The sequence below is a fragment of the Hermetia illucens genome, chromosome 2 (genome assembly GCF_905115235.1).
Source record: "Hermetia illucens chromosome 2, iHerIll2.2.curated.20191125, whole genome shotgun sequence".
Lineage (NCBI taxonomy): Eukaryota > Metazoa > Arthropoda > Insecta > Diptera > Stratiomyidae > Hermetia > Hermetia illucens.
The window spans coordinates 106,102,149-106,125,935 of NC_051850.1; the positions used below are offsets into that span (position 1 = coordinate 106,102,149).

A 23,787-nucleotide genomic window follows, 5' to 3' on the forward strand; every position below is an offset into this window, starting at 1 on the left:
CGCGATCATGAAAGGATAGTCTACTAGGGAGCACATACTCAATAGTTCTCTCTGCCTTGCTGTTACTGAGACGGGATGGGTCTCTGCTCTGCGCTTTGTGTGTGTGCTTGAAGTGGGAGAGAGGCAAAGCCTCTAAACATTCAGACCTTGGTGGTGCATTGTACTCGATTCCCCCGTCTAACGGAACGGGATGCTACCCACTGCAGGTAGAGCATGTCTGCACCAAAAATCTGATGTCTGATGCATCCATAGGCGGGGCACTCACATAGAAAATGTTCCGTGGATTCCATTTCCTCATTGTAGGATGGACACGTATCATCCTGCATAATTCTATTCTGAGCATATGACCAGCTTTAGCAAGTCTTTCTGTTTTTCCACAGGATAAACTTTGCAGTATGTTTAATTGGATCTGACAGGAAAAGTTTAGTGTGTCTAGAAGCATTAAAGCTTCGCCACCTGTCATTATGGGAAGCTTGTTCCCAGCCTTTGATAGCAGCATCAGGCAATGCTACTGGCACCCTAATTGCTGGTTCCGGTCCGGACATGGGGAAAGTTGAAGCCTCTTTTGCAAAGGCATCCGAGATTTCACTTCCCTCTATACCACAATGACCAGGTACCCAGAGTAAATCCACTGTATTGAATCTAGAAACAGAGGTCAATAGGTTTCTACACTCCTGAGCGACTTTTGAAGTGATCAAAGTACCACTCAACGCCCTCAATGCAGCTTGACTATCGCTTCAGATTGTGCTGCGTCTGCCCCTCAACCGCTCGTCAAGCATTCAGAATGCGGCCCGTATAATTCCATACAATTCAGTCTGAAATACCGTAGTGTATCGTCCCCCCAATTCTCGCTTTTATTCGAGAGATAGACTCCTGTTCCAGAACCATTTGCTGTTTTTGAGCCATCGGTATCGCGAATGTGACGCTCAACCAGTCACTCCAGACATTTCAGCGAAAATGATGTTAAGTTGATTTGCCTGAAGTTCTTTGGATTTGAATAGTCACCTTTCCCATCCAATCCCCCCTCCATCTTTCCCAGGCTTTGGTATGAAGACTACCTTCACCCTCTGCCAATAGGAAAGCACGTAGCCCAGAGCAAGACATTCTCGAAAAATATTTCTTAGAAGTTGCTCTAATCGCTCTATACCCTCCTTTAGCATCGCTGGGTAGATGCCATCCATGCCAAGTATTTGGAAGTGTTCAAATTATAGTAGCAGCTCTCTCCTTTTCATTGGTAATAACCGTCCCAATTCCCCTTGCAACACCTTCGTATTGGAGAATTTGCAAAAACCGCCAATTTATTTTTTTCCACTTTTGAGACCTGTTCTCCCGGGTGGTGTACTTCTAAGAGAGTCTGCATAGGCTCAACTCTGGAGTTCGTGAAAGCACCATCCGATTTTCTAAGAGAGTCCAACTTGGTCGACTCATTATTATTAAGGACTCTGCCACCTTCCAGTTCCTCACAGTATGTTCTAAAAGAGTGTCGTTTCGAACGTTTTACGAGCCCGTTATATTCACGCTGTGAGTTCCGGAAGCTTAGCCAGTCTTCATATTTATTGGTTGATTGATTTCCTGAGTCTCTGTAGTTCTTGTTTCCACCATGAAACCGTTTTACCACGTTGGCCTCGGGCAGTCCAAAAGTGTGCGATTCAGAATTTTCAATTGATCTTCTATCGCCAAAGGAGTTCTTAGTCGCTTAGCAAGCTCAACTTTGTTGCCAAGAAGTTCACTGAACTTCATCCAATCCATTTTCCTAGGATTCCGTCTTTGTATTACAGGCTGTTCGCCTGCGGTTAGACTAAATTCTAAGTAACGGTGATCTGAGAGTGAGACTTCATCCAGCACTCGCCAGTTTCTAATCAGCTCTAACAACTTTTAAGTGTAGATTGTTAGCTCAATTACTTCACTTTTTCTTGGTCCCACGAACGTAGGGGCGCATCCTATGTTCGCAGTCATCAGTCAAGCTGAAGTGATAAAATCATATAGCGTCTCTCCTCTTGGATTGCATTTGCTACTGCCCCAACAAATATGCTGAGCGCTCGCATCACAACCTATTAAAAGTTCAAGGCCGCTTAATTCTACATACGCTACAAGATCCATTAGTTCTTGCGCTTTTATCGAAGAAGATCGTAGCCCCCTTGACTGATCCAATTCCACAAATTCTATTAAAACGAACCCATGGCCCTTGAACCAGAAATATATACGGACAGTCCTGCAAGTTTGCCAGCTTTGCCGCCAGTAGATAGGAAGAAACTTTGACATGTTGAAGGTTGATTTGACTAACTCTTATGTTTGTAGCCATAAGTGCAGTCTAATATGAAAACCGCCGCTAACTGAAAAGTTTGCTGCGTTCAGTGTGAATCTCACCGGGGTTACCAACTTGTCCTTACCTTCCACCGTTTTCTTGCGTCCGATTTCTATGGATATTGCCACACTTGGTGGCCATGTTCAATTCGCAGAAAACTTCGCCTTCTTTCGCAGTGCCTTCTGTCGTCGTCTTTTAGAAGCCCTCCCAGATTCACGGAGTCCGGGCTGCATGGATCTGTTTTCATATACTGGCGTTAGACCATTTGCGTCATTTTTTTCGTTTTTCCTGGTACAGGCGGGGGGGGGGGGGGGGGTGGAGGTTCTGACAGGCAAGCCTGTAGTCCCTTCTCCTTTACGGCTAAAGTTTCCTTCTGTCGAGCCTTCCTCTCCCGTATTTTAGAAGAGTTAGGCAATATCGACAGGCCGGCCATAGTCAGATTTCCAATTCCTCCCATTAGGGGAGCTGCTGTACTATACTTTTTGGCTGACCGCACCGTAGACACCGAGTGTAGGTTCTCCACTGAAGTGGAAAACCTGTCTTCCACTGAAGTGGAGAGCCTGCCTTTCACAGATTTCTCCGTGGGGGAACATGAATTAGGTGAGGCCTCCTAAATCCATGCCTCGGCCACAACCTGCTGTTTTCTCAAAGTCGCGGGTGGATTCGAAATCTGTGACTTCTTACCACTTGGAGAGTTACAATCCTTTGTTTCCATCTTCATGTACTTTTGGACACCTTTAGTGTAGTAGTAAACTACCACAAGCTCCCCCACCACGACAAGGTTGTGTCCGAAGGGGAGGCCCTGCGCTATTCAGTAGGAGGAAAGAGTTCTCAAATTTAAAAGTAGAAATAAACGGAAGCGCCCAATAACGGCATTACGAAATAAAGAGAAGAAAACGGTCAAGCCGAAAACAAGAAGAAAACTTTAAAAATATACTAAAAAATGAAAAAAATAGAACGCCATACGTAAACGACCATTAAATGCTTTAGGTTAGTAATTTTCAATGCTTAAAAAAAATGTATGACACTACGTTCGATGAAACATAGGAAGCAAATCGCAACCTCCGTTCGTGCTATTAATTACATTTTTTTGGTTCGCATGGATTGCAATTTCTCTGCTTAACTTCTCTTCTGCCAAGGGCAACCTCCCAACGGCTTCCCGTCAGATTTGCTTTCTTTGGATATGTGTTGCCCGCTATGTACGCAAAGTAATTTCGCATGGCATGTCAAAACCGTACGTCTAGTTAAATATTGGGTTGGGGAAAAAGCAATGTCGCATTTGTGATCGAAATTTGACCCGTTATTTAACATACATAGAATTATCCGATTTAAGTCAAATACGCGCCGTTTTGTTCGCAAACTTGTTGCCATTTAGAAGGCGACTTCATTATGTCCCTCTTATAAAACCGCCCTCCTTATTTGCAAGAAACTCATACAGCCAGTTTTCGCAAGCTTCTTTTGAGGCCAACTTATTAGCACCAAGAGCGTTTAGCATGGATCGGAAGAGATGGTACTCACTTGGTGTCAAGTCCGGACTATACAGTGGGTGTGATAAGACATCCCATCCGAGCTCCCGTAGCTTCTGACGGGTCATCAAAGATGTGTGAGGCCGAGCGTTGTCCTGGTGTCTTGGCCGCTTCTGGTCAATCGCCTGCTTCAAACGGTCGAGTTGCTCACAGTAGAGGACCGAATTGAGGGTCTGGCCATAGTTGAGCTGCTCATAGTGGATGACTCCCTTCCAATCCCACCAAACACACAGCAAAACCTTCCTGGCCGTCAATCTGAGCTTGGCGATGGTTTGGGCCGGCTCGTCGCGCTTCGACCATTATCTTTTTCGCTTGAGATTTTCGTACGTGATCCACTTTTCATCAACAGTCACCATCCGCTTCAAAAATGGGTCGAATTCGTTCCGTTTCAGCAGTGCATCGCAGGCGTTGATTCGGTCCAAGAGATTTTTTTTCGTCAACTCGTGTGGCACCCAAACATCCAGCTTTTTTTGGAATCCAATCTTCTGCAAATGGTTCCAAACGGTTTTATGGTCCTTACCCAGTTTCTGGTCAATCGAGTGAATGCTCACATGCCGGTCTACTTGGATGATTTCGAGGATTTTATCGGTTTGTACGACGATTGGCCTACCAGTACGGGGTGTATTTTCGGCATCCGCTACGCCAGAACGAAATCGATCGAACCAACGCTGTGCTGTGCAAATCCTTACAGTATCGGGCAAATAAACTTCACAATTTTTTTTTGCCGCCTTCGTCGCATTTTTACCTCTCAGGTAGTAAAAATGTAAAATATGACGAATTTCTTCCTTGGTGGACTCCATCTTTGACGGGCTATATCTGAAACGAACGATCATAAAACTGTCAAAGAGACACCTGTAGCCCAGATTGTCGTCTTCAAATCGCCGTATAGTATGACTCGATGCGATAAGTACAATACAAGATATGTTTAAGTGTCGCCATCTATTGACAAAATACGACATTACCTTTTCCCCAGCCTAATACAATACAAGCAATAGCATAACATTGTTAGGGAAATAAAATGTAAGTGGGCATTTTTATCAAGCTGGTGATTGTTAAACTAATGGAGGTCCGAGTTTTTTAATTTTATTAAGTAAGGTTTCATATGTGCAGTGTAGAGATTTATAGTTTGAGTAACATTCTGTAGTGCGGGAAAACTAAAGGAGGAAGACAACTGCGTAAATGTAGATTCCTTTGCAGGCGAACGGAATGGCGAAGTTTCGCTTTAAAATGAGCTCGTACTTCCGTGAAAGTTGCGGACCGCACAATTCCCAACATATGTAGGTACTTAGCGGGGAGATATATTTTTAAAGATAGTAAAACAATACTTGGGAAAAATGCGGTTTTCAAATTTGATAAAGGGCAAAGCTGATGGTTGTTATAGAACTCAACTCCAGATACCAAAAACTAATTACGAATCCTCTATGTAGATCATTCTGGAGCTCGTTTCTTAGAATGTTGTTCATATTGTCCCTACTATAGTTTAGGTTTAACTTGCTCTATTCCAGGTTCAGGCATTTTCATGAATTGAAAGTCATTTTTTATGTGGGAATCTATTTTATATTTTATGCATAGTATCTTATTCTAAGGGTATAAAATATCACTTGTATTTAAGTATTGCAAAATTACTAATTAAAATGAATTATTTCGTCAGTGATTCGTCCTTGAGAAGAATTTCCAGCTGGTTGATAAGGCCAACAGCTCTCATATTTTCCTTGCTAAGAACGAATTCTTCCAATGGTTGAAGATATTGGACAGCATCATCAAATTTCTCAATCTGAACTTCGTTAACAATAAGTGGACGACTCAATTGATTCCTTGACATCTCGTCCTCTTCTTCAGTTTCCGCTGCTTTAACAAGAGCGTTGCCCAGTTGGTTGCCCATGTGAATTGTCTGTTCTTTGCTCTTACTTAAGATGAATTCCGCTAGTGGTCGGAAGTAGCTGAGGGCAGTTTGGTAAGAGTCGATAGTCATTGGATCATCTGAATAGCTATTGTCTTCTTCTTCATCCCCAACTGTTAAGAAGTCAGTAGGATCAAATTCATTTGAGTTGCCGTCGTAGTTAGACATGGCGTAATCATCATCCGAGTAGTTGGTGTTTCCAGTCATCTCTTCATTGTTGTTGTATTCAGTGCAGCCTTGGGCTAAATATCCAGGATACGGGACGCTGTTCGAAATCATCTCCTTGACTGTTTTTTCATATTCCATTTCATCCATTTTCGTTGGTAAGGGAATGACAGATTCTCCTTTTTGCGCTCGGAGATCTTCTATAATAGTTTCCAGATCAACCGATTCCAACTTCGAAAATCCATCATAAGGGAGACCCCACGTATCCCAGTTAACGTCATTTAACTTGAATCGGCGTTTGAACGTTTTCAGCCAGTAGTTGTGACCTTTGAAGCTGGAAAGGTTCATGATGGATGCTATTTCTTTAGCCTTTATCAACAGGAACTCATCGTTAAGTTGAATCGGGTAATATCGGCACCGTTGTACGAACTCGTTCAGGATCGTTCCCACTGCTTGTAAAACCTTGCACGCCGACCTTTTCTTCCGGATTTTCCCTACTGCTTGGATCCTCCTAAATTCCGAGACAATTTCGATTTTATGTTGAAGTGTTCGATTGATTTGTCCAACATGGCAGTAGAATAATTTTGCAAGATTTGACCGAGTTTTAGTCCTCTCGAATTCCTTGATGATTTCGATTTTCTCTTCCAGAGAAAGTTTACGATGGGGTGGATACCCTCCCTGGAAAGTAAATAATTTTAGAGATTTATGCTCCTGGCACAAGGTTACATGTTCGAAACTATGAGGAACTTAACCGTAAATGTATAATTAAGATGACTACGACAACATATTTATGTATAAAATAAAAATTAGGTAAAGAAAGACTAACAAAGGAACCTTATACAAAGAATATTGCACAATTTGAATATTTCTACAAATATTTATCAAACAAACAACTCATATACGTACCGATCGACCCATGTCTCTCACTGCAATAATAACGAGTTCAAGAGATAAGACACGAAACGCTAGTCTGCCCGTGCCTCTTTTCCAACTTTTTCGTGCCCCTTCACTGCGCCAGCGTCTCTTGCAACCGACCAAGTACGTTTTGTAACGCTAGCGTGTAGCCCTTGTGCTAGAAACCAGTCATTTGAAGCAGACAAGAAGCGAACAGCGCACTCCAAGGTTTCCCGTCCGACTCACTCATACTGTCGCACATTTTGCCTAGGCCTAGCATTTTAATGAGCCAGTTTCTCGTCTCTATTCCGGTTTCGGTTGGATTCAGCTAGGATGCCTCCCCGCAGACGTCCTCCATCTCTGTAACTACGGTTATGTGAACATAGAAATGGAAGCTAGGGCTTCCCTGTCTCCAGAATCCGAACAAGGGGACCTGCAGCTAGGGTTTTCCCTGCGTCTTAGTTCGGAAAAAATGTGATGAATCGCGGTACACCAACCAACTTTTCAGTCTGCCTGATCGCTTTATATGCACCTTTCACTATCTGTATAATTCGCTCGATGGTAGATACTGGAAAATCTGACTGCGGCAATGGTACGTACTTTCACGTTTTCTCCACTTCTTTCGTTCTCAGTTCCTAGGGTGCATTGGGATACATTTGAAGCATATTTTCAAGAACTCATAGCACCCCATGATGCTAGTCATGCTAGCATATGCCAGGGAAGTGAAATTGGCTTGCGATCTTGCTGCAGGAATCAAGATACATATAAAGGTCGGATGCATAGTTATAACAACCAATATACGGAACTGCTGCTTGGGAGTTGGAGCCCCGCTCAGATTTGAACGATTTGCTTTTTTACGCGGACGTAGGCTGTGATGAATCAGCTCATACAGAGTGGGCTTAAGCTGTGGAGTTGTCTAGTTTCTTTGGCGTATTTGTGGACAGCTGACGATAGGAAACTAGGGCATAGAGAAGACCCCGCAATTTATAGTTTGGCTTGAGCAGAGACATGTGCGTCGTTTCCAGTCAGCATCGTAATAAATCTAATATTAAAGATGGTCATAGGGTAAATGTGAGGGCAGCGTGGAGTCTGCTGGCGCAGAACCTTGTAAGACAAAAGTTTCTAAATGCTGACCACATAAAACCATTCCGCCCCTCCGGGATCGAGTGAATAAATTTACAGCGATAATAAATACAGTGGAATCCCAATAATTCGTATTTCCGGTTAATTCCTAGAAATTTTCCGGCTCGAAGAGTTGATTTTCCTTATTTTGTACTAAGGGTTACATGTGCACGAGTGTTTCAGGACGAGTATTGGTGCCTTTTTCTGTTACAGATTTTCTTTGAAGATTTTCGTAAATAACAGTCGTACCGGACATCTAGACATTATTTCTGGCAGACTCCTTAAATAATAAATAGATAACATCGATATGGGCGCAATTTGGAAAAGTGGCGGAACGTTAAAAAGGAAAAGGTGGAAGAAAAACTAGCTATTCCTATAAATTAAAGTTAGCCATAACCGTGAAAAAGCACATCCATTACAAGGAAGAATGCAGAACAATTCCTTACATCGATGAAAAGATGGGAACGGGTTTGGTTCGCAAATAGTACAGCCGCTGGGCACAAGAACGTGCAAACATGAAAATTCAGCGGGATTTTTTAAAATTTGATAATTACACATGGAATATGTTGTAAATGGTACATATAAAAAAGTTTACCCTATTAAATATTGGAACATAAAAAAAAATTGGAAATTTCCTCAATCTCCATTTGATGTCTTAGAGTGGAAGAAATTTAAAGGACGGGTTTCGCCTGTTATAACTTTGCTAACTTATTAACATTTTCAGAAAATTTTCGACGCCTTTATTATGGCTTGCATCTTCGCAAATTTTTCTACCCCTAACTTTCCAAAATGCGGTAACATATGGTTGCGATTCACACCTTGGTGGTGGTCAAAGGGTAGTATAGGTCCCAGGGCGAAACGTGGATTGGTACCCACGATGGAGCATAAAACCTGGGAAATGCCTTCTGAACCAACATTGACAGCTCTACTACCAAACCCTATCTCCACCTCCACGTGGTGACGGCTGGGAGCTCTTTCTTAACGAAAAGCTGCAGACGGAGACGGATGAAGGCGAGTCTCCCGCGCCTAAAAACGGGACAAATCGTACCAACTGGTCCTCCAGGTTGGGGGTTGGGTAGGGCTGACAACCCTATACGGAAAAAAACTTGTTACGAAGCCACAACAGGAGCCTCGGACTGGACGGATTATACAATGACGAACCCGGCAACGACAACGGAATAACGATTTGCGCATTTTCGCATGGAACGTGCGCTCCCTGTACAGAGATGAAGCTGGTAAGCAGCTAGCCGATACCCTGTCCCAATATAGGGCTGACGTAACAGCGTCACAGGAGATTCGTTGGACAGGGACCGGTTTCCTGGAGAAGAGCCACTGCACCATATATTATAGTGGCCATCCAGTAAACCATGTGCTCGGAGTAGGTTTCTGAGTCAGCCAAAAAATGAAACCTGCTGTTATCGGCTTTGAAAACATAAGCGAACGGCTATGCACTCTGCCCTTGCGAGGCAAATTTAGAAATATAAGCCTCATTAACGTTCACGTTCCTACAGAGGAGACTGCGGAGTCGGAGAAGGATACCTTGTACGAGGCAGTAGAACGAACCCTCGAAGTCTGTCCCAGATATGATATTAAAATCATACTTGGGGATTTTAACAGCCAAGTCGGCGATACGTTGGCTCCCATAGCTTACACCAAAATACAAATGATAACGGACTGCGGATTATTCAATTAGCAGGGTCACACGAAATGGTTGTTGGAAGTACCTGGTTTGCGCGGAAAGCAGTCCACAAACACACGTGGGCCTCTCCAGACGGGACCACTTTCAACCAAATTGACCACGTGTTGATCGAACGCCGCCACCTCTCAGCCTTGATGAATGTCAGAACATATAGGGGGGCCAATATAGACTCGGATCACTATCTCGTTGGCATGGTGCTCCGAGCTCGAATAACAACACCACCCAGAATCCCCTCTGACAATCAGGTGAGAGTTAACACTGAAGCCATCCATAACACAGCCTTCCGCGACACCAATAAGAGGGAAATGGATGCCGTAATAACCGCAGTCAACAGAGGACCTGGAGATGAAGCATCAACTAATGATCTTCACAACCACCTGAAGAACGTTATCATAAATACGGCCACAAACATACTTGGCCCCAGCCGCAAAAGGAGTCGGAACGGCTGGTTTGACGATGAATGTAAACTAGCTACGGAACGGAAGAATGCCGCGTACCGAGTAATGTTGCATACTCAACGCGGGCACGCGCAGAGAGTTATCACGAACTCCGGCGAGCGGAGAAGCAACTTCATAGACGGAAAAAAGAATCCTGGGAGAACCAACAGGTCTGCGAACCTGAAAAGTACAGGAAGAAACCGCACCAGGCGCGGAAGGTTTGCCAACAAGTCAGCAGGATGAAGCCTTATACACCTCGATGCTCATCCTGCCAAGACAAAGAGGGAAATCTGATTTCCGACAGAATGGGCATATTGGAGCAATGTGTTGAGTACTTTGATGATCTACTGAACAACCAGAACATCGGCGAGTTGGAAGTCCCGCCAACTGAAGACGACTAAATACTGCCACCACCAAGTTTAGGAGAAACAGTGCGTGCAATTCATCGGCTAAAAAATCATAAGTCGCCAGGAGCCGATGGAATTACAGCCGAATTGGTTAAATATGGAGGCGACCAATTACACCAAGTGGTTCATCAACTTGTGCTCAAGGTATGGGACAGCAAATCAATGCCTGACAATTGGCAAAAAGGCATTATCTGTCTCATACATAAAAAGGGAGGTATCACACAGTGCAGGAATTCTAGAGGTAACACGTTGCTGAGTACCATCTATAAGATATTCTCCTCTATCTTGCTAGGCCGGATAGCCCCATACGCCCAAAACATCATTGGCACATACCAAATAGGCTTCACTCCAGGCAAATCAGCAGCAGATCAGATTTTCTCTGTGCCGCAAGCGATGGAAAATCTGTTGGAATATGGACAACAGTTGCACCATCTATTCATCGACTTTAAAGTCGCCTATGATAGCATAGCCAGGGTAAAACTATACACGGCCATGAGAGAATTCGTTATCCCGACGAACTTAATAAGACTGACTAAGCTGACCCTGACCAATGTGCGAGGCGAGATAAAAGCAGCAGGATCACTCTCAAGAATATTCGACATCAACAAAGGTTTACGACAAGGGGATGACCTATCATGCGTCCTCTTTAACCTGGCCATCGAGAAAGTGATCCGTGATGCTGATGTAAAGGCAACAGGTACGATCCTCTTAAATCTACCCAACTACTGCCCATGGGAAGAACCATCCGAGACGTACAAACTGCCTTTATCCAGATCGAGTAGGTGGCCCGAGATCTTGGGCTGCACATCAATGAAGGCAAGACAAAATATATGGTGGCAACGTCAGCACCGAAAACGAACCAACCAACAACATCGAACCGCGCTGGTCAACCACGAAGAAGAATAAGGATAGGAGAATACAATTTTGAGACCTAGGGGTCTAGGGTCGAAAATCGCAACCGATAACAGCTACGATCATGAAATCCGCGCACGATTGTTGTCAGCCAACAGAGCCTATTTCAGCTTACAAAAACTGTTCCGCTCGAAACGTCTCACCATAGGGTCAAAGCTCTTACTGTACAGGACTATGATCTTGCCAGTCTTCATGTATTCCTCGGAAACTTGGGTTCTTAGCAAGATAAATTGCGAACTCGTGGTCGCGTTCGAGAGAAGAATCCTCCGAAGAATTTTTGGCCCCCTACATGAGGATGGACGATTCCGTAGTCCAGACAATGACGAAATCTATGAGCGCTACAATGACCGTCCGGTTGTGGATAAAATCCGGCTCAATAGGTTACGGTGGGCGGGTCACTTAATCCGTATGGATGAAGATGATCCCACCCGGAAAGTCTATAAGGGCAATATCTATGGTAGAAAAAGAAGACGAGGCAGACCCTGTCTAAGACGGAGCGATGGCGTAGGCCAGGACGCCAGACAGCTTTTAGGGATATCGAATTGGCGGACCTCGGCGCAAAACCGGAATGTGTGGAGTTCTTATTAAGGCAGGCCTAGACCGGATACCGGTTGTTGCGCCGTTGATGATGATGATGGTGATTCACTCCTTGGTGGGGTATGGCGTGCCAACCACAACCGCAGGTTATCGTTCGTGTTCCAACACGAGTCTGAAAAGCTTTTCAGCTCCCCCTCTCGAGACGCTCGCACTTGCCCTCTACTTTTCTGCACCAAGTGCTCTTGGGGCGTTGGCGATCTTAAGAAAGTGGGTTCCACTTCATGGCGGAGCCGGTAATGTAATTGTCTTCCCTGGTTAGTGTATGACCTATCCACTGCAGCTTCTACCTTCTGATCATATCGCATACGGATGGCAGTCCTGTGCGCCGATCAAGTACTAGATTTATATTGTGTCTCAGGTCAGCGTAATCCGATGATACGGCGGAGACGAATACTTAGTGTTTTCAAGTGATAGTCATGGTTACTCCCATATAACAGCACAGAACAGTCTACACTTGAACTTGGTGTTGAGATAACTCCATTTCAAAATTTTTGGCAAAGCAGAGGAACCGGATTTAACGCTGCCTCGGGCAACATCCAGTTCAGTGCTACCGTCGGCAGAAACCATGCTTCCTAGATATATGCACTGATCGCAGCCTTTGATCCTCTGCCCAGTAATGCAGATACGAAAAACACGATGACCCATCAAATTGAGAACCTTGGTTTTGTTGGTTTTTATCTTCCATCTCACTCTACCTGCCTGTTTTCCCAAATCCAGAGCCATTTGGCCAAGGTCCATGAACTGGTTAGAGAGCAAACAAATGTCATCAGCGGAGTCGAAGAGTTTGAGGAAAGAATTGCCGTCGATTGAACTCCTCCACCTCCGGATAGGGCAGCACGAAAAACGTCACCAACAACAAGAAGAAATAAATTGGCAGGAAGAGCAGCGCCAAATGTCACTCTGTGAAAGGTTTTCGATTCCGAGTGGAAGCAGCAGATCTTCAGTAACTGGAGCATTTAGTAACCCTGCGGTGTGCACGCTTTATTTCGTTTGAGTGCGTTGATGGCCGAGATGGTTTCTCTGCTGCTTGGTGGAACAGTCCGTATTCGTGTGGCACGATGACTACCTATTCCATCCACAAGAAGAGGAATCTCACCGGATGTGATAAAGTTAAGAATCGTGGTGAAGTGTTCTTTCCACCTCTTTAGTTTTTCATCATCGTGGATAAAAAGTCGACCGATGACGTCCTTCACAGGATCATCGAAAGATTTGCGACCATATGCAAGTACTTTCGAGGCGTGGTATAGGCTTCTGAAATAATTGCGACCTGCGGCATGTTCCGCTTCCCCGCTCAGCATAATAGCAAACTCTCTTTTATCATGAGGTACAATACGCGGAAATTCGCGGGATTTCCATCGGCATCGGAGTTGGGGCGCGTCACGCCGGCCATCACTTGCAATGGTCAATAGAGCCATCAACCCCTTCTGTTCATCGATTCGCCCCTTGAGGACGTGGCTGACGTTTAGCGTAGCACTCGAGGCAGAGCATTTTTTATAGCGGTCCAATGCTCATCGATATTCTTAGGTGGTTTGGGCAGTGTATCAACCAAGCGAGAGTTGGATCATACAAGCGGCCGATACCGAACTTACGCTCCAGACTCCCAGCATCCTACCTCGCTTAGGCCAAAAATGTTCTCATTATAAGGTTGGAATTCCCGCAGGAGGTGGAGAAACCGAACATTCTCAGTACCCACGCTACCGTTGTCGCAGAGCCTGCGCATATTCCACAAACCAATGGAAGTCAGGATGGCTCAAGTGGTTAGAGCGCTAGGTTGTCGTAGCGGAAGCGGGGATTTGTTATCGTGACTGGATGTCGGACACCAGTCCACTCCCCTGCGAATGGGTACCTGAGTCAAATCAGGGTAATAATCTTAGGCGCGCGCAATGCTGACCACATTGCCGCCTACAGTGTACTGTAGTGTACCGATACGGTCTTCATTGAAGGGTTCTAACACACTTCAAGGCGATCATCGAATATCGATTATTGCACCCACTATTATTATTATAATGATAGTCCATTTTCGATAGTCAAAGGAAGTAGCCGTGAGGCTAATTCCTATTCCTGAGCCAGAACCAGGGGCTATGCTGCCAAATTCAATCTTTCTTAACGTAAAACGGAGAATGATATAAACCAGTCTGTCGACCTGTAGCAGTTGGCCTTCCAGGTTGGCGGTTGGGTAGGTCATGAAAAACCATCTGTTACAAAGCTACAGAAAAAATCTTATACCGGATTAATTAACATCGACGGACCTGGCAAAGGGCGATTTATGCATTTTCTGATGGAATGTGTACTCCCTGCACAGACCGAACTCAGCGGCTAGCCCTGTCCTAATATGGGGTTGGCATCACCACCGTACAGGAGATACACTTTCTGGAGAAGAACCACTATACCATACATATATGAAAGCGATCATCCAGTAAACAATGTGGCCGGAATTAGTAACCTAGTCAACCAAATAATGAATCTTACTGTGACTGACCATAAACGAGCACTATGCACTCCTCGCTTCCGAGGCACAATTCGAAATGTAAGCCTCATTAACGTTTATCTCCGTATAGATAAGACGGCATATGCCTGAAAATTTTAACAGCCTAGTATTGACGAAGAACGTAGTTTGTTTAAAAGTACAAATTTTAACGGACTGCGGATTATCCAACTGGCAGTGAAACACAAAATGGTTGTTGGAAGTACCTGGTTTGTGTGAAAAGAGACTCAAAAGCCAGTATGGGTCTCTCTCAACGGAACCATTTTCAACCGAATTGATCACGTGTTAAACGCACACCGCCACCTCTCAGCCTTGATGAATGTCAGAACATGTAGGGAGGTCAATTTCTGGCTTATTGGCCTGGTGCTCCCGCCGCCAATAATAATTCCACTTCAATTTTAATAACAGTTATAACGACAAAACAAACACGGTTGTTGGCAGCCAACAGGCCCTATTTCAGTTTATAAAAACTGTTCCGTCTCACCATAGGGCCAAAACCCTCACTGTACAAGACAATGCTCTTGTCAGTCCTCATGTATTTATTCCCCAGGGTTCTTAGCAAGAAAAATTGTGAATTCTTAGTCGGATTCGAGAGAAGAATCCTTCGAAGATTTTTTCCCCGCCCAAAATGAGCACGATTCCGTAGCCTATATGACGATGAAATTTATGAGCGATAGCACCACAGCAGTATAATAATACAATAATCGTTAACGCAACGATCCAATTGAATTAGGGCCTTAGAGCACTTCATTCATGAAAGTAAAGGTACACTACAGGATTGCAATACCCAATAGGAGGCAATGTGGTCAGCATTGCACTCGCCTCCGATAATTCCCCTGATTAGACTCAGGTACTCATTCACCGCTGAGTCGATTGATATCCGACACAAAATCACGATACAAATTCCACAGCCACCAGTGAGATTTGAACCGCGACCTTCCGTACAATAGCCTTGCGCTCTAACCACTGAGCTATCCACCACCGTATGGTCGTAGTAAAAATCCAACTAAATAAGCTGCGGCCGACGGATCCCTTAATTTGTATGGGCGAGGATGATCCAGTCCGGAAAGTCTGTAAGGACAATACCTATGTTAAAAAAGAAGACATGGTAGACCTTTGCACCCCTTGGGATGAGTCCTTCAGGGTTTTATGTGAGCACCTGTCAGGGAAAATAATCCCACGCTCTTCTTAAGACACGGATTGATTTCGTGACCACAATCAGAGCCCCGCTATGACAAGCAACAACGGTACCAGTCTATACCAAGTGCATGGCTTAGCATTCATACTGATGGATGCAAGACCTACCTAAATTTCTACCAAACTAAGGAGTACGGCGAGGCCTAAAGCTCTCTTCTCGCTTGATCATAACCACAACCCCCATGAAGCTCCCACTAGGGAGCCAACCGCAAACAATCGAGCTGTACTCATATACAACAGGAATTCTCTCGAAGTATGTGAGTCCAAGGGCTATCCCGGTTCTCAAGGTACCAGTATACCTCGAGTACGGTTTCGTGACCAATTGCCACTTCAGATGAGTCCCCGTGCAGACTCGGGTCTGATCGCCCTGATTAGGCCTTTGGAGCATTCACCTACTACATCACGCCTCCCGGTCTCTTGGTTTTGGTTCAGCGGAGAGGGTTGCCGCCCCGTCTTCTTCACCGTCACCTCTGAGCACCGCACCCCTGTGTTGACCTCTGCCAGAATTGTTTAACCCTGTTCGGCGGGAAGGCGAAGATTCTCCCCGTATACCGTCTCCGCGAGGCTAGCCGTGAACTCCTCTCGGTAGGCTGTGCGAAGGCAAAGGAGTACGAATTGCAAGGACTGTGAATACGACGGATCGTCCTGAGTCATTTAGGCAGCCTTCAACGTCCGGTGCCAACGTTCCAGCATACCATTCGACTACGAATGGTATGCAGTATCCCCATGCCCTTTTAAACCAATGAGTTTGCCTAACTCTGTGAAAAGAGTAGACTCGAATTGCATTCCCTGGTCCGAGATGTTACGTCTGGTACACCAAAACACGGAATCCACTCTCGACAGAGGGCCTCGACACATGATAATGTTAGACAGAGATATTGCCTCAGGCGGCCGCGTAAACCTGTCGATGATTGGGAGGCAATACTTTCGAGTCCCGCAAAGGGTCGATGATGTCGAGATGGATGGTGTGGAAGTGCTTGGTTGACCTAGGAAATACGCCTACTTGCTTTCGTATTATGTACGTGCTTATTGACCTTGCACTTCTATCTCGCGATGCGCTGTCTGGCCCAAGAGTTTTCGCCCTTCTTCATGGACGCCAGGAGTATTTTCAGGAGTTATCATCGTCCTGATGCCTGGATGCGCAAGATCATGTATTGCGTAGAATACTTCCTTGAGAAAATCGGCCGGAATGAATGGCCTGGGTCCTTTAATTGAAGTCTCGCAAAGTAGATGTATTTGGAATTTGCCTTCAGGCTCTGAAGCTCTGCGTTTTCCTTTTGAGCCTCGGCGATTGCTGTATAATCGACCACGGCGGGGACTGTAACCTCGGAGATTCGAAACAATGTGTCTGCAACAACATCGTCTTTTTCAGACACGTGTTGGATATCAAAAGTAAACTGGCTGATATAATTCAAGTGCCGATCGTAAGGTGGTAGTGGTCGGTGAGCATGGAGAACGGCCTGCCCTCAAAGGAAAACCGGAAGTATTTTATAGCGAGGTACGCAGCGAGTAGCTCACGACCGTAAACGTTATAGTTACGTTGAGATGGGTTGAATTGTTTTGAAAAGAAGTTCAACGGTTGCTAGATTTGATTCACCTGTTGATGAAAAGCGGCGCCTACCGTTGTATCTGAGGCATCGATGAACACAGCTAGAAGTGCATCTGGCTGGGGAAATGCCGGCAGTGTTGTATCAACAACCTGTTGTTTGAATGTCTTAAATGCATGCACGGCTTCACCATAAAACGCAACCTCGCGGGAGTCATTTTTGGGCTCAGACAAGTAGGCGTTCTAGATCGCTTGGTAATGAGCGGCCCTGGGCAAGAAACGACGATAGAAGTTTAACATGCCCAAGAACCTTCGCAGATCCTTCAACGTGGTTGGAAGAGGAAAGCTCTTAATCGTCTCAACCTTGTCTGGGTCAGGTTGGATACCGTCAAGGGCTATTAAGTGGCCGAGCAATTTTACCTGCTTCTAGAGGAATCTGCATTTTTCAACGTTTAGGACAAGTTTGGCCTCAAGGAAACGCCGAAAAATGCACTCGAGATGGTCCAAGTGCTCAGATTCTGAAGAAGAAGCGACCAAAATCTCACCCACATAAACGAAAAAAAAGTTGAAGTTTCGCAAGACAGAATGCATGAACTTCTGGAAAGTTTGCGCAGCACTCCACAAGCCGAAAGTCATCCTAGTGAACTCGAAGGGTCCGAAAGGTGTACGACAAGGATTTTGCGCTACGCCTTGACTCAATCCAAGGTCGTAAAAACACGACAGTAGGTAAGCAAGTGCGCAAAATTATGGATAAGTGGGATAGGGTATCGGTCTGGAACCGTCCGAGAATTCAGACGCCTATAGCCTATGCATAGCCACCAGTCTCCGTTTGGTTTAGGGACCAAATAAAGTTGAGTGGACCAACAGCTATTGGATGGTCTGCAGATACCCTGCTTTATTAAGTCGCCAAACTCTTTCTTCGCAACAACCTGCTTCTGGGGTGAAAGTGGACGCATCTTTGAGAAGATTGGAGAGCCGGTAGTGTTGATGTGGGGCTGCACATGGAGCTTAACCGGCTGGTAGAAACTACTCTTCGTAGTAATGTTGCGGTACTTTCCGAGGATTGCGCGATTGCGGTGGCCGGCAACGTCCTCGCAAATAATCGAAAGAATGTCATCTTTGCAGATAGAAATTTCCCCTGACATATGTAAAGAGGTTGCGGGGTCTATCAAGGCCTTGCTCTGTAGATGCACCAACAGCGCATAGCGACAGAGGAAGTTTGTGCCTAATATTGGGATGCTAATGTCTGCCAGAACGAAACGCCACGAAAACGATCGGCGGTACAAGGGTGGTCGGACGGGGTTCAGGGAGAACCGACACCTAAGCGTCCGTGTCAATTAGGAAGCAGCGTCTGCTCAGAGGGTCGAAGATTGTAAGGCGACGTGGTACTGCGCTTCGGGTAGCTCTCGCCGTGGCACCCAATCAGCCAAGTTTTTTGTTTCTTTAAACGTGCATTTGGTGGTACATTTAGTCGCTTGAGCTCTGTATTTACGATAGCACCAGCAAATCGTCGAACCCGATGATGGTCCCGAAGTGTGACTACCCGAACTCCCATCTCGGAAAGCAGACTTCGGCCGTGATTGCGATCGAGATCGACTTTCTGAAAGCAAAGTACCAACCATCGCTGCGGGCTTGGTGATCGCGTCGGTCAGTGCTATCAGTGTGGACTTGATCTACCTCCCGAGTCGTGTCCCGGGAAACCTCTACGACCATGGGGCGCACGTACATTTCGGGCGATACTATATAGAAAGAGAGGGTTCAAAATGCACAAAGAGCCTTAATTTTCTTTTCCTTCAGCCTTTGTTTCGTCCACAAGCGAGGTCGGCTCACCGTGATCGGTTTCGCCATTAAGATTTAGAATGTTAAACAAGTTCATTAAACCATACCATTAGAATTAGAATGGTTTATTCCAATTTTTATTGCGAAAGTTCTCTTAACATTTGTCTCGTTAATATCTATTCATTTGTATCTTTCAATATAGTATCTACAACTTTCATTTTCAGTTTACATAGCAATAATTTTTTTTTTTGTTGTTTAAAGTAAATCTGGAATACATTTTCAAGAAAAAATTCCCACAATCTGATCCCTTGGGAATTAAAGGGATTGTGCGCGATAAAACAACCACCAATTGTTGATAGGTGAATTCAAGGGGGAAATCATGTCAACACGGTTAGGAAAAAAGCTGATGCACACGTGTTTCAAAATTCAAAGTGAAATTACCCCTGGTGAGAATCGAGGCGCACATGTATGATCCCTTTGGATATTCATATCTAAAGAGTACGCGATTATGAGAACGGAACTTTGTACATTGCGTCAAGGATTCGCGTCGTCCTTTGGCATCTGCTAATAGAGCGCACATTGCTCCTCGTCTGCCGAACATGCACATGTGGGTCATTCCCAGATTCGGAGCAGACGTTACACCGGTCCTTTGATACTTTGATCCTAACTCAGTTGCAGATGTCAATATTATAAGATTGTCACAAACTCGACCAAATTGAACAGAGTTTGTGTTTTTTGTCAACAATTTCTCACAATGACGACATTGTTGCTCAAATGTAATCAGTAAATTCTTTGGTAATGTAACAATGGTTTTAAGAAAAAGGGGTTTCTTTGAGTAATAGGGAAAGTAAAAGAACTTTAACTTGCTGAAGTCTGATACGAATGGATATAATAGTACCATTATTTTATTCAGTATGTTTTCAATAAGGTTCGAGTTTTCATTCTTAAGGTTTTATAAAATAACCACAGCGGATGCGGCTAATCTGTAATGAACTTTTTTGTAGTAATTAACGTCAGTCCCACCTAGTAGCTTCTTACTTACTTACTTACTTTTCATATCACGCTTTTCCTATGACCCTCGATGGAAGTTGTGAACCGTGGAATGCTCAAAGGTTAAAATTAATTGACTCTACACCTGTTGATCACATATGTTTTATTTGAAAATTTTCCATTCTGTCATGACATTTAGCAGGAATAGGAAAACTTGAAAATGCCAGGCATGCGGGAGTGCTATCGTGCAAAACAGCATATTAATATCATAGTTACCAAATTCAACAAATTCATTCTGATGAACTTTTGGCTGCTCACTCACTATTCTACAGTTTATGATGATATACATTTTAATGGTGGATAATACCACTTGTTTCAGGAAAATTAGTCCATGACATGGCCACTCTATCTTTTGTCACATAGCTTGACCTTAAAAGGTTTCTTTTGTTTTATTTAAATTTCAATATGCATTACTGTAACGGTACTTTAAACTTCCAAACCTGAAAAGTTGATAAAAGTTACCGCATTATGTTAACTAAACACTGAAGTACCATATTTGAGTGAATTTTCTCCATTTGATGCGTAATATTCTTAAATTTTCCATAATCGAGTCCATCATTTTTAGATGTAATTTGAAAGCTAACGTAAGGAGGCAGCTTTTATCAACTTTGCAACTTTGTGAGTTAAACGTACCGTTACAATAATGCATATTGAAATTTGAATAAAAAAGTTATTTTTGAAATTTCTTTAAAATTCAAACAGTTATATCTTTGAGGGGATGATGACTGTCGGAATTGAAAAAATATTTACTTTTAAATGGAATCAAATCTGGGATTAAATGATTGAGTGAATGCAAATTGTGATTTTTTTGAGAAGATCAAGCTTTTTGACACTATTCACGAAAAACGCTATTACTCTGTAACGGTAAAAGATAGAGTGGCTATTTCATGGACTAATTTTTGTACAGTTTCACTCAAGGAAGGTATGGTCGCTTTAATACGAGCATATAGATAGCATTCGGCGCACTTCTGATGTTGTCAGTTGTGAACTGTGGTCAGTCTTTCGCTTATGTACGTTGGGTTGGAATTTGGACTTTTTAAGGTCTTGCATAAAACAAAACCTTATTACATTCTTTATAAGAAAATAGATATTTTCAAAAGGCATTAGTCTTGTGTGAGACTTTTAGTCAGTGGAGCTGAAGAGTTAACGGCGTAGAATTGGTTCATCCCCGAGATATTTGCGACCACAAACAGTAATATGTCCTCAAGGTGTCCTTCGAAATCAGGATGTTTGGTTCATCATTGCACATGACTTTTTAAAGCAGTCGGCCAAGTTTTGAGCCCCTGGGTATGTGCCATGCCAGAGTATTCTTCCTTCTTCTTCTTCTAGCAGCCAACGACAATTGCAGCTGAGAGCACAAGTCGTGGTCAGAAACTTCCGTGCAGAGCCAAGTTCAATGCATTTCTCACTTTCCCAGCTACCTACTACGCAATATTCGTTGGTACTATCCCTTTTGCGAATTACATTCCTGCTTAAGTCAGTAGCGGCTAACGGCTAACGTGGATTCATGGAATATACAATCATCATCATCATCATCAACGGCGCAACAACCGGTATCCGGTCTAGGCCTGCCTTAATAAGGAACTCCAGACATCCCGGTTTTGCGCCGAGGTCCACCAACTCGATATCCCTAAAAGCTGTCTGGCGTCCTGGCCATCGCTCCATCTTAGGCAGGGTCTGCCTCGTCTTCTTTTTCTACCATAGATATTGTCCTTATAGACTTTCCGGGTGGGATCATCTTCATCCATACGGATTAAGTGACCCGGCCACCGTAACCTATTGAGCCGGATTTTATCCACAACCGGACGGTCGTGGTATCGCTCATAGATTTCGTCATTGTGTAGGCTACGGAATCGTCCATCCTCATGTAGGGGGCCAAAAATTTTTCGGAGGATTCTTCTCTCGAACGCGGCCACGAGTTCGCAATTTTTCTTGCTAAGAACCCAAGTTTCCGAGGAATACATGAGGACTGGCAAGATCATATTCCTGTACAGTAAGAGCTTTGACCCTATGGTGAGACGTTTCGAGCGGAACAGTCTTTGTAAGCTGAAATAGGCTCAGTTGGCTGACAACAACCGTGCGCGGATTTCATTATCGTAGTTGTTATCGGTTGTGATTTTCGACCCTAGATAGGAGAAATTGTCAACGGTCTCAAAGTTGTATTCTCCTATTCTTATTCTTGTTCGTGTTTGTGTTTGACCAGTGCGGTTTGATGTTGTTGGTTGATTCGTCTTCGGTGCTGACGTTGCCACCATATATTTTGTCTTGCCTTCATTGATGTGCAGCCCAAGATCTCGCGCCGCCTGCTCGATCTGGATGAAGGCAGTTTGTACGTCTCGGGTGGTTCTTCCCATGATGTCGATATCGTCAGCATAGGCCAGTAGTTGGGTGGACTTGAAGAGGATCGTACCTCTTGCATTCACCTCAGCATCACGGATCACTTTCTCGAGGGCCAGGTTAAAGAGGACGCATGATAGCGCATCCCCTTGTCGTAAAAAAAAAAAATATACAATGCCGATCTGAAAAGGAAGTCAGGGTACTGAGTACACCAATCGCCACAAAAGACCTCATTATGTAGTTCCAACTGGCCGAGTTGAACGCATTAAAGAGTAATCACTGCATAATACTTGACAGTGTCACTCCTTCCATACATCGCATTTTCAGCTGAGATACCAGTTCTATTGCGTCGACGGTAGATCTGGCCGTACGGAAGGCGAATTGTCGGCCTGCCTTTGTAAGCCTTTGAGACTTTCGATCCAGCATTTTCCCCATTGTGTCCAATAGACATATGCAAGTCTGTAGGAAAATGGTTCAGGCTTACTCTGTTTTGGTAACAACACTAACCTTTGTCTTTTCCATATCTATGGAAAGATCCCATTCTCTAAGCATGCTTCAAACAACTTTATAAATATGTCTGCGCTTGACTTATCAGCTATCTTAAAGACTTTGTTTGGTATACCATCGAAGTCCGATGCTTTCTAGTCTTCTAGTCTACCGCAAATCTCATGGACTTCTTTCGTCGCTACTGGGAGTATTACATCATCATCAACGGCGCAACAACCGGTATCCGGTCTAGGCCTGCCTTAATAAGGAACTCCAGACATCCCGGTTTTGCGCTGAGGTCCACCAATTCGATATCCCAAAAGCTGTCTGGCGTCCTGGCCCACGCCATCGCTCCATCTTAGGCAGGGTCTGCCTCGTCTTCTTTTTCTACCATAGATATTGCCCTTATAGACTTTTCGGGTGGGATCATCTTCATCCATACGGATTAAGTGACCCGGCCACCGTAACCTATTGAGCCGGATTTTATCGGGAGTATTACAGCCGCATCTAAATGTGCCTGCAAACTGTAATCGCCAGTGCTCTCCTGAGGAAACAAATGCTGAACAATTTTCAGTAAAAGATCGGGTCATGCGATTTGCGGCACTACCTGACCTTTGAATCTCTCCAATACAACCTTGTAGGCGCTTCCCCATGGGCTTATATCCGTCGCTGCGGAGATTTACTTGAAGCCGTCAATCTTGCTTCGCTGTACAGCTAACTCTAGCTTTCTTCGACCTTTCCTTGTAAGCACGCTGGTAGATTCTACTCATTGGTGTCTGGGCCACTCGCTTGGCCCGATGACAGGCCGTGTCGACTTCGCGGACAGGCTTGGCAAAAGTTAAAGCACAGTTCAATGGATCGGCATCAATGGCGCATAGTTGGGTTACCCCCCATGGATTATTTAGTGGATAATTGTAGCCATGTAACACACAGGCCATAATCT

At 44.5% G+C, this 23,787-nt stretch overlaps 1 protein-coding gene across 1 annotated transcript; it reads right to left on the reverse strand.

Annotated features, from left to right (window-relative positions):
• Positions 1-5,365: 5,365 nt before the first annotated feature.
• On the reverse strand, positions 5,366-7,035 carry LOC119648383. The gene is made up of 2 exons (XM_038050119.1): positions 6,803-7,035; positions 5,366-6,574 (listed from the first exon to the last, which is right to left on the reverse strand). The coding sequence occupies exons 1-2, from the start codon at positions 6,812-6,814 to the stop codon at positions 5,471-5,473; spliced, it is 1,116 nt and encodes a 371-aa protein (XP_037906047.1). The 5' UTR covers positions 6,815-7,035; the 3' UTR covers positions 5,366-5,470.
• Positions 7,036-23,787: the final 16,752 nt, after the last annotated feature.